Source organism: Cebus imitator, unplaced genomic scaffold (assembly GCF_001604975.1).
Source record: "Cebus imitator isolate Cc_AM_T3 unplaced genomic scaffold, Cebus_imitator-1.0 Scaffold51, whole genome shotgun sequence".
Taxonomy (NCBI): Eukaryota; Metazoa; Chordata; class Mammalia; order Primates; family Cebidae; genus Cebus; species Cebus imitator.
In genome coordinates, this window is record NW_016107366.1 from 7,908,990 (window position 1) to 7,919,772 (window position 10,783).

The 10,783-nt window shown below is 52.7% G+C and overlaps 1 protein-coding gene across 2 annotated transcripts in view; it reads left to right on the plus strand.

The window, feature by feature from the left end:
* Nucleotides 1–9,380, plus strand: part of CORO2A (coronin 2A) — a 66,739-nt gene extending 57,359 nt beyond the window's left edge. For both annotated transcript variants that reach the window (XM_017527833.2, XM_017527834.2), the window contains exons 5-12: nucleotides 732–911; nucleotides 1,655–1,771; nucleotides 2,866–2,970; nucleotides 4,021–4,117; nucleotides 5,196–5,308; nucleotides 5,655–5,745; nucleotides 7,038–7,309; nucleotides 8,937–9,380. In XM_017527833.2, coding sequence (XP_017383322.1) covers nucleotides 732–911; nucleotides 1,655–1,771; nucleotides 2,866–2,970; nucleotides 4,021–4,117; nucleotides 5,196–5,308; nucleotides 5,655–5,745; nucleotides 7,038–7,309; nucleotides 8,937–9,068 — 1,107 coding nt within the window. In that variant the 3' untranslated portion in view covers nucleotides 9,069–9,380. The remainder of the gene's footprint in view (nucleotides 1–731; nucleotides 912–1,654; nucleotides 1,772–2,865; nucleotides 2,971–4,020; nucleotides 4,118–5,195; nucleotides 5,309–5,654; nucleotides 5,746–7,037; nucleotides 7,310–8,936) is intronic.
* Nucleotides 9,381–10,783: the final 1,403 nt, after the last annotated feature.

Below are 10,783 nucleotides of genomic sequence, written 5' to 3' on the forward strand. Positions count from 1 at the left end.
TTTTTTTTTGAGACAGAGTCTCGCTCTGTTGCCCAGGCTGGAGGGCAGTGGTGCAATCTTGACTTGCTGCAACCTCTGCCTCCTGGGTTCAAGTGAGCCTCCTGCCTCAGCCTCCCGAGTAGCTGGGATTACAGGTGTGCACCACCAAACCCGGCTACTTTTGTATTTTTAGTAGAGATGAGGTTTCTCCATGTTGGTCAGGCTGGTCTCAAACTCCCAACCTCAGGTGATCTGCCCGCCTCAGCTTCTCGAAGTGCTGGGATTACAGGCGTGAGCCACTGCACCCAGCCTTTGCCAGTTGTTCTATACACAGCTCCAGGGGCCGCTAGTCCCATCCTAGGCTATAGGAATGGATTGCCCTGGAGCTCTGCATGCACAGCCTGTGCAGATGTATACAGCCTTGTTGATCTGTGTGAGGTGCAAACTGCTGCTAACAACTGAAACCGCCTGGACGAGCTGGTTCTCTGGGGTCCTCCCCGCATGGATGTTTTGCTGTTCAGAGGCAGGTGGTGTTTTCCTTTCACCACTAGGCAGCCTGGCCCTGGGATTCCCCCTCCTGCCACAAGCAGCTTCAGCCTGCACATCATCCTCCTACCGAGACTTCCTGGCCAGGCTGCCAGCTGCACTGCCCCCCGGGGATACCGTGTTTCACTGCAGCCTGGCCAGCGTGTGACTGTGGGGGCCAGGGGTGGGGTGGCCCCGGTGCTGAGAGCTGGCTCTCTGCCGTGCAGGTGATGATCTGGAACCTGGATACAAAGGAGTCTGTCATCACAAGCCCTGTGAGGACGATTAGCTGTCACCAAGATGTGATCCTCTCCATGTCCTTCAACACCAACGGCAGCCTGCTGGCCACCACCTGCAAAGACCGCAAGATTCGGGTTATCGACCCCCGAGCAGGGATCGTCCTCCGGGTCAGTGCTGGGCCAGAGGCTGGCTCGGGCTCAGAGCAGCAAGGGGTAGGGGTATGGGGGGAGGCTTCAGAGAACAGGACAGTGATGCTGTCAGCATCAGGGCCACGCCTTCACAGGCAGCATCCCCGTCTGTCCTCTCGGGATTGCTGGGGGTGGGATATGTCATTTCCATTTTGCAGATGAGAAAACTGAGGCCCATGAGAGATGAAATGACTCACCAACATGGAGAGCTGGGATCTGAACCTGGTCTGACTCCAAAGCTTTTTGGAGTGCCTCAGCTCTGTCACTGGCCAGGGGGCTCAGGAGAGCCGACGACACCACTGTTTAGTCCCTGTGCAAACTTAGGCAAGCATTCCTGCTCTGAGCCTCTGTTTTCGCATCTGCAACAATGGGTTGTGGGTCCTTCCTTTCCAAGGATTAGATAAGATGGGCCAGGTGACAGTGCCCACTGCGGTAGGGGTGCCCAACACTCTTTCAGCAAGAACAGGGAGCTGGGCAGAGGTTTGCTTCTGTTCTTGCTCAGAAAAATAACTCTTAACAAAGATAGTGGGGAGAGGCTCCATGTGGATGAGAGGGATCGAGGTGTTGCTCCTGGGAAGAATCTCCAGGCAGAGCTGGGGTGAGAAAGGGTGGCCTTCCAGGGGGAGCAGCAGCATTAGCAAAGCAGGGAGGCCGGAAACCCAAGCTGCCCCCCGGAATCCCCTCCAGTGTCTCTCCAACACCCACTGCACATGTCCCCCCAGGAGGCCAGCTACAAAGGGCACCGGGCCAGCAAGGTGCTGTTTCTGGGGAACCTGAAAAAGCTGATGTCCACGGGCACATCGAGATGGAACAACCGGCAGGTGGCCCTCTGGGACCAGGTGAGGCCTGCACCCCTCACCATCACCCCTCAGTGGAGAGCCAGCGTCATTCATTCACGCATGCATTCATTCAGACATCCATTTATGTCTCACACATGTAGCATAGATTGCCAGGTGCTGGGGATCTGGGGAAGAATAGCAGGGAGATGCCGACAGCCCTGGGCGCCCGGACCCAGTGCATCTTACACAGGAGGAAGATACGTGAGAACCCAGTGGAGGCCCTGGGCTAGAGGAGGGGAGGTAGCTGAGTCTGGGACCAGGACTAGGAGAAAGGGAGAAGGAGAGGGCCAGCTGGGCAGAGGGGGCAGCTGGAGCAAATGAAGTACCAATGGGTATGGGGAGGAGGGGCTTTCATCAGGACAGCTGAGGGTAGAGTAGGGCTGAGGGCCAGGCCTGCGGTAGTGTTTTGAGGGAGCATTTGACAGGAGTTTCAAAGACTGGGCAAATCACACTTTCTGAGTCTCCTTCTTCATCTATTAAAATAAAATTTAAAAACAGGTAGGGGAAGAGTAGAATGAGATTGGGTATGTCAAAAGTGATTTGTTATGGCCAGGCATGGTGGTACATGCATGTAATCCCAGTACTTTGGGAGGCCAAGGCGAGAGGATTACTTGAGGCCAGGAGTTCTAGATGAGTCTGAGCTACACAGCAAGACCCCCATCTCTGCAAAAAATCAGCTGGGTGCAGTGGTGTGTGTCTATAATCCCAGCTACTTGGGAGGCCGAGGCAAGAGGATTGCTTGAGCTCAAGAGTTTGAGGCTGCCGTGAGCTATGATTACACCACTGTACTCCAGCCTCGGTGACAGAGATAGACCTTGTCTCCAAAAAAAAAGTGATTTGTTAAGGGCAGAAAGCTGACAAGGTAGGTGGTAGCAGCATTTTAGTGCCTTTAACATGTCATCTCCACCAGAGAGTAGCCCACACATTGGACCCCAGGAACCAAAGACATCTTCCCCCAGCACTCACATAAAAATCACACTTTTTCTGACACACACACTCTTGCCCAGAGCACCATGGCAGGAATCATCTCCAGGAGCACCACTGAGGGCCCCCAGGAGTGACCCAGGCCTTCCCTGCCTCCCCTTCCCCTGCAGGATGACCTCTCTGTGCCTCTGATGGAGGAGGACCTGGACGGCTCCTCGGGCGTGCTGTTTCCCTTCTATGATGCAGACACCAGCATGCTCTACCTGGTGGGGAAGGTCAGCTTGGCACCGGAGGGAGGTGGCCGCCTAGACCCCTGAGATGGGCAGACAGCAGCCTGGGGCCATTGGGAGCACAGGGCAGGGATAGGCAGGCCTCGCTGGCCACTCTTCTGCCATGAGAGAGAACGCCTCCCACATTCCTGGTTCCTTAGGAACACCTGGGGCCAGGACTCTGGCTGGAAACCTTGACCTTGTCCCTTCCCAACTCCAGGCCCACATGCGGGGGGACCCTTGGTGTTTCTCAGCAGGGGCACCTGCTGACCTGGGGGCAGAACAGGTCTCCACTAGGTAGGCCTATCCCATGTCTGGCAGCCCTGGCCCCTACCCACCAATGCCAAGACCAGCATCTCTCCCCCTCCACCCAAGTCATTATGACAACCAGAGACATCCGCCATGGTAAGACCTTCTGGATGGCCTCTGAGGCCACCCCAGCTCTGACCTTTGCTGCCGCTCTCAGATTGGAGTGGGATTGGGACCTGTCTTCCCAGAGCTTCTGTCTTAGAGTGAGGGTAGGCTTTGGGTCATGGTGGGGGAGATTGAATATTAAAATAAGGACCCAGGCCCAGCACAGCCGCTCATCCCTATAATTCCAGCACTTTAAGGGGCCAAGGTGGGAGAATCACTTGAGCCCAGGAGTTTAAGATCAGTCTGGGCAACATAGTGAGACCCCATCTCTACGAAAATAAAAAAAATAAAAAAAATTAGCCAGGTGTGGTGGCGCACACCTGTGGTCCCAGCTACTCTGGAGGCTGAGGCGGGAAGATGGGTTGAGCCCAGGAGGTTGCAATGAGCTGTGATTGCACTACTGTTCTCCAGCGTGGGCGATAAAGTAAGACGCTGTCTCAAAAAAGATAAAGGGTAAAATGAGGATCCCCCTGTCACCCTCCTGCCTTGGTGACAGGGCCCCCAGTTTCCTGGTGTTCCTTTGAGTGAGATGGGTTTACCAATCATCAAAAAACAGCCAGGTTTTTGCTGGATGGCTGGGTTGCTGATGAGCTGATGAGCTCATCTCATCTTCCTCCTCCTCCTCCTTTTCCTCTTCCTCAGGGAGATGGTAACATCCGCTACTACGAGGTGAGCACCAACAAGCCTCACCTGAGCTACCTGACTGAGTACCGCTCCTACAACCCACAGAAGGGGATCGGTGAGTGAGGGACGCTGAAGTTCACACCTGTAATCCCAGCACTTCAGGAGGCTGAGGCAGGAGAATCTGGGTCAGGGCTTCAGTGCTGGGTCTGGGGAGACAGGGATGAGTCAGATGGGAGGGGAGACAGCACAGCAACACTCTGACTTGATGGGGGCTGTCCTTGAGGTGTGCAGCAGCACAAAGGAGGAAGTCAGGGAAGGCTTCTCAGAGAAGGCAACATTTGGAGGCACTGAAAGAGGAAGCAGAGCCCAGCAGGGGAGAGAGGGATGTGTTCTAGGTCAAGGTTAAGCAGTTACAAGCACAGAGAGATGGAAAGGGCTGACCTAAAAGAGGCTCCAGGAAGCAGTCCTCAGCTCCTTTCTAAGCATGTTTGAGGATTAAAAACCCAGCTATATTTCTGTAATCTACAAGAAACCTACTTTAAACATAAAGACATGGCTAGATTAAAAGTAAAGGACTAGAGAAAGATGCACCATGCTAACACTACTCAAAAGGAAGCTGGAGTAGTTTGATTAAGAGCATTTGGGTCACAGGAGCTGTGGGGATGAAGATGGGGAGCCTTAAGCAGAGCAAGCTGCCTGTAAAAGTCCAGCTAATCCAGCACTTTGCGGGGCCAAGGCTGGAGGATCACTTGAGCCTAGGAATTTGAGGCCAGCCTGGGCAACAAAGTGAGACCCCTGTCTCTACAAAGAAATAAAAAATGGAGGTGCACACCTGTGGTCCCAGCTACTTGGGAGGCTAAGGCAGGAGGATCGCTTGTACCCAGGATTGGGAGGCTACAGTGAGCTATGATCACGCCACTGCACTCCAGCGTGGGCAACAGAGTGAGACTCTGTCTCAAAAAAAAAAAAAAAGTTCAGCTAACATAATTTAAATCTTTGAAGGTGAAGAGTCTGATTAATTCAACTCCATTTCCCAACACAGGGCCCAACCCAGTGTAGGTATTTGTCCCTCAGCTGTGATTTGGGAGGAGGTTGGCCTCTGTTCAGGTCCAGGTGTGCAGCATGGCTTTGGCCCTTGCCCTGTGGCCCCAGCCTTGCCAGAACCTCTTGGCCCTTCCTGACTCTGCCTGCAGGTGTCATGCCAAAGAGAGGACTCGACGTGTCCTCCTGCGAGATCTTCCGCTTCTATAAGCTGATCACAACCAAAAGCCTCATCGAGCCCATCTCCATGATTGTGCCTCGGCGGGTAAGGGCAGTGGGGACCGCATGGGAGGGAGGTGGGAAACCTGTCCTGGAGAAGACAGACCCAGGGCTGTCGGGAACCAGAGCCTGGAGCCCACGTTCATGGGGCAGCCACAGAGCAGCCTTTCTCACAGCCAGTGTTACATCAGTGGGCGTCAGGAGTCCTGGGTCTCAGCCCACCTCTGCTTTTGAGCTGCTGTGTGACCTTGGGCAAGTCCCTTTGTTCTCTGGGCCTCAGTTTCCTCAATTCAGCAGGGATTGGGGAGAGCCTGAACTCGAAGCTCTAAGGGCCCTTCCCATCTGGGCAGCCTACCCTACTACCCTCCTTACTGTCTGGATTTCTCCTGCAGTCGGAATCCTACCAAGAAGACATATACCCACCAACAGCAGGGGCCCAGCCCTCCCTGATGGCCCGGGAATGGCTCAGCGGGATGAATCGAGGTGAGGAAGGCAGAGAAGAGACCCAGGCAAATGTGGCAGGAACGTGGAGTGCTTGGTAGCCTCAAGCAACTGAGAGGGGTTGGGCCTGGATTTTTATTCTCGTGTAACCTCAGAGGCCATGCTCTTGACCTTCAGTTGCCAGGGGCTAGGATGGTCACATACAGGTCCAGGAAGTCAGGTGTCTTGACCCAAGAGCTCAGGAAACTCCAACTCAAGGGACTTTGCCCCATGAAAAGCTTCTTTACATTTTGGGGCTATGGAAGGTGCCTAGACCACCTCAGCCAGACTCCCCATACCTGTTCCCCACCCCTACCTCTGCAATTCTTTTTTTTTTTTTTTTTTGAGACAGAGTCTCACTCTATTGCCCAGGCTGGAGTGCAGTGGTACAATCTTGGCTCCCTGTAACCTCTGCCCTCCGGGTTCAAGTGATTCTCGTGCCTCAGCCTCCTGAGTACTTGGGACTACAGGCACGTGCCACCATGCCCAGATAATTTTTTGTATTTTCACTAGAGATGGGAATTTCACCATGTTGGCCAGGCTGGTCTCAAACTCTTGATCTCAAGTGATCCACCTGCCTCGGCCTCCCAAAGTGCTGAGATTATAGGCATGAGCCACTGTGCCTGGCTTTTTGCGATTCTTCTTGACCCAATAAGCCCTCCAGGCAGCAACCCCCATCCAGGTCCCTCTGCCCACTCTACCTGTTCTGAGCCACTCTCCCGCTCGTGCCAATATGAGGCCAGCCCCCCAGACTTCCTTCACCCCTACCCCAGTGGCTGAGCAGGCCTCCTGGCATACTGGAAGAGTCTCTACCTGGGGGCAGGAGACCAGTGCCAAGTCCCAGTTTTGAATAACCTTAGGTAGGTTTTGCTCCCTGGGCCTCAGTTTCCTCATCTGTAGCCATGATGCCAGCCCCCCCCCCCCCCCCCGCTTCTTGGGGATGGTGAGAGAACTCATGAACTTGGTAGACAGCAGGGTGCAGTGTAGGTGGGACTGTCCTTACAAAGCAAGGGCAAGGTCTCACGTGAGCTTGAAGTGTTGGGGGACAGCTCCAGAGCACACACTGTGCCGTTCCCACAAACCAAGCTTCACTTGGAGGGTGGCACACGTGGGTCTCTGTAGCTGATTGCCCTGCTCTGTGTGTGCCCTGTCCACATGTGGCTGTATTTCCTACACCTGTTGCATGGGTCTGCATGGTTCTGAGTGTCTCTGCATGCCTGCCTGTGTCATCAGTGCCCAATATGCCCATGTGCCTCTGGGCACTCAATCCTCACATAGCTCTGCTTCCCTTCCAGAGCCAATCCTGGTGTCCCTTAGGCCTGGCTCTGAGCTGCTGAGCCCCCGGCCACTGCCTGAAGAGAGACCTGTCTTCAACTCTGTGGCCCCAGCCTCACCCCAGCTCTTGAACCAGGCAGAAAAGCTCGCTGCAGAAGACGGCTGGAGGCCTTCCTCCCTGCCGGAGAAGACCCCAAGGTGGGCAGGAGAACACAGGCTGGAGGAGAAGAGATCCTGGCTGACAAATGGCTTTGATGTTTTCGAATGCCCCCCACCAAAGACAGAGAACGAGGTGTGAAGGAGGATGGGGTCGTCCTTTCACAGGGGGCAACTGGGGTGGAGGGTGGCAGATCCAGCCTGAGAAGGAGGGAGAAAATGAGGCATGAGAAGAATAATCAGCTGTGTGGCCTGACCTAGTCGCTTGACTCATTTTGTTAATTCATTCAACAAACAGGCAGTGAGCACCGTCTTATGCCAAAATGATGGGCATACATAAAGTTGGTGGGAGGCCAGCACAGTGGCTCACACCTGTAATCCCAGCACTTTGGGAGGCTGAGGCAGGTAGATCTCTTGAGGTCAGGAGTTCGAGACCAGCCTGGCCAACACGGTGAAACCCCGTCTCTACTAAACATACAAAAATTAGCCAGGCGTGGTGGCGCTTACCTCTAATACTAGCTACTGGGGATGCTGAGGCATGAGACTCGCTTGAACCCAAGAAGCGGAGGTTGTAGTGAGCCGAGGTCATGCCACTGCACTCCAGCCTGGGCAACAGAGCAAGACTCCATCTCCAAAAAAAAAAAAATTGATAGTGGGGACCAGGCGCAGTGGCTCACGCCTATAATCTGAGTACTTTGGGAGGCCGAGGTAGACGGCTCTCATGAGGCCAGAAGTTTGAGACCAGCCTGGCCAACATGGTGAAACCCCATCTGTACTAAAAATACAACAATTAGCCAGGTGTGTTGGCCCATGCCTGTAGTCCCAGCTACTCGGGGGGCTGAGGCAGGAGAATCACTTGAACCCAGGAGGCAGAGGCTGCAGTGAGCCAAGATCACACCACTGTACTCCAGCCTAGGCAACAGAATGAGACTCCATCTCAAAAAAGTCAAAAAAGATTGTAGGGAGCCATCTATAAAATGAAAAGGGTTTGACCTGCTGGGTTGTATCAAAGTCTTTCCAGTTCTGACATCATAGGATTTTCTGTGCTTTCAAAGTCCACATTTGTTAGGTGCCAGATCCTGGAGTAGGCAGTTTGCTAGAGCATGTGATTGAATCCTCTCAACAGCCCCAGAAGTCAGTCTGTAGTGGCTAAGAACACAGAGGCTGGCATCTCACAGATAGATTCTGATCCTAGCTCTGCTGAGTACTAATTTAGGTCTCAGATCCCAGAACTGAGTATCTCTAAGCTTCTGTTTCCACAGTGGTACAGTGGGGACACTGGCACTGATAGCGGTGTCACAAGCATCCAATGGGATAACAAACTCCCTTAGGGCATCACTCAGCATCTAACGCCCATTCTGCACCATGGCAACAATTATGATAATGATGAGGGCAGTTTTCTGGCCCCCATTTCCCAGAGGAAGGAATGGAAGCTCAGAGTGGGTAATTAACTTGCCCAAGGTCACATAGTTCAGTGGTGGTGAAAACACCAGTCTCCAGACTCCAGAGCCAGGCATCCTTTCCTCTATCCCATGGGGGATCTATGGAGGCAAAATACATCAAAACATTCCAGTCTTTTTGAATTTCATTTATTCGGTGAAGTAAACAAGGTGTTTGTAAAAGATCTATGCATTGAGCCCCATCAGGCCTCAGCCATGTTAATGTGACCATCTCCACCTTTCCAAGTCAAGGAGGATAGTGGTTTAGCTTTCAGCTGATGTCTTGACACCCTGGTGATCCTGCCTTCCATCTTTCTTTCCCAGTTGTTGCAGATGTACTACCGGCAACAGGAAGAGATCCGAAGGCTCCGGGAGCTGTTGACCCAGCGAGAGGTCCAAGCCAAACAGTTGGAACTGGAGATCAAAAACTTGAGGATGGCCTCAGAGCAACTCTGAGCAGAGACCTCTGCCCTCCGTACCCTCAGGGACACCACTCGGCTCCGTGGGGAGGTTCAGAACCAAACCACAAGTCCCCCTAAGAACAACCACTATTTCTATATTTTTTACCAGAAAACAAAATTCTCAGTCGCTGAAAGAGATTCCAGTGGGACATGGTGCCGTTTTTCTATTTGCCTTCTTGCAACAACAGTTTCTGAATTGACTTTGTTTTTAGATGATGCCTTCTATTGAATTCTATTGTTAAGGGTCCATGATGAGCTATAACTTCTCAAGGGGAAAGAACACAGTAGAAAAATAGAGCTGGAAGGACCTAGGTTGATCTGCCTGTGATTTTCAGACTGTGGTCCAGAGACTAGGGGAAGACCGGGCCAGATGCAGTGGCTCATGCCCATAATCCCAGCACTTTGGGAAGCCAAAGTGTGCAGATTGCTTGAGGTCAGGAGTTTAAGACCAGCCTGGCCAACATGGTGAAACCCGTCTCTACTAAAAATACAGAAATTAGGCATGGGGGAGAGCACCTGTAGTCCCAGCTACTCGGGAGGCTGAGGCAGGAGAATCACTTGAACCCAGAAGGCGGAGGTGCAGTGAGCCGAGATCATGCCACTGAACTCCAGCCTGGGTAACACTTTTTTTTTTTTCTGTCTCAGAGAGAGAGAGAGAGAGAGAGAGAGAGAGAGAGGGAGAGAGGATAGGGGGAGACTAAGCAGGAAGTCTGTGTCTCCCTTCCCCACACTGTGTTCCAACCAGACAGCTCCTTTCTATTTTCTATGTTGGGCTACAATGAAAAACAATTCTGCTAGTAAAAAAAAAAAAAAAAAAATTTAGACGTTTGAAAACTGTGATTTGACCAAGTTCCTCATTTTACAGGTAGACAAACTAAGGCCCAGAGAGAGGCAAGGGATAATTGTTTCTTGGTGGGTCTGGGCTGAGATCCTGGTTTTCTGGGTCTGTCTTTTTGCTATTTCAGGTCTATGCAGTCCTCAGCCCACAGAGCAGAAATCTGTTGCTTCTGGCCTCAACTGTGCCCCAGCTTACTCAGTGACTTCTTGCAAGTCCTCCCCTCTCTGGTCTCAGTTTCTTCATCTGAACAAGGGATACCCTGGAACAAGCTGCTCTCTGGAGGATCTGCCATCTGTAACCTTGACCTAAGGGAAAACTACCTGTGGGGTGATCTGAGTTTGCTGCAGAAACTAGCAGACACTGGCAAGGGGCCAGACCAGGGGGTTTAAACCTGATTCCACAACACAGACAGGTCAGAACCAACCTTTCCAACCAGAATCAGCCTGATGTGGGTAGACGCTGTCCCTTATGTGGGGGATGGAGACTTCAGAGCTGTGCCCATGACTGCTGACTGCCACCACCAAGGCCCTCAGGTACACAGCCTGCCTCCTGCAGGATGATGTCGGCAGATTTCACCCCTAGTTAACAGGAGAGTCCCCCAGGAGGTAGGGGGCCTCCATCTCTGGGGACATGCCAGCATAGCCTCTGGCCACCTAACCAGGAAGTCTTCTGGAGAGAAATGACTACTCTAGATAAGGAAGTAGGAGCAGATGGTCGCACAGTTCCCTTCTCACCTGAAAGCTTTTCTTTGTCCCTCCTTAGTATGTTCCAAGCCCTGCTCTAAAGTTCAGTGGTCAATACAACAGTGCATCAAGAGATAGGGAATGATTAGAAGTGAAATTGGTCCCTCCCTACCAAGGAGGGGCAGATGA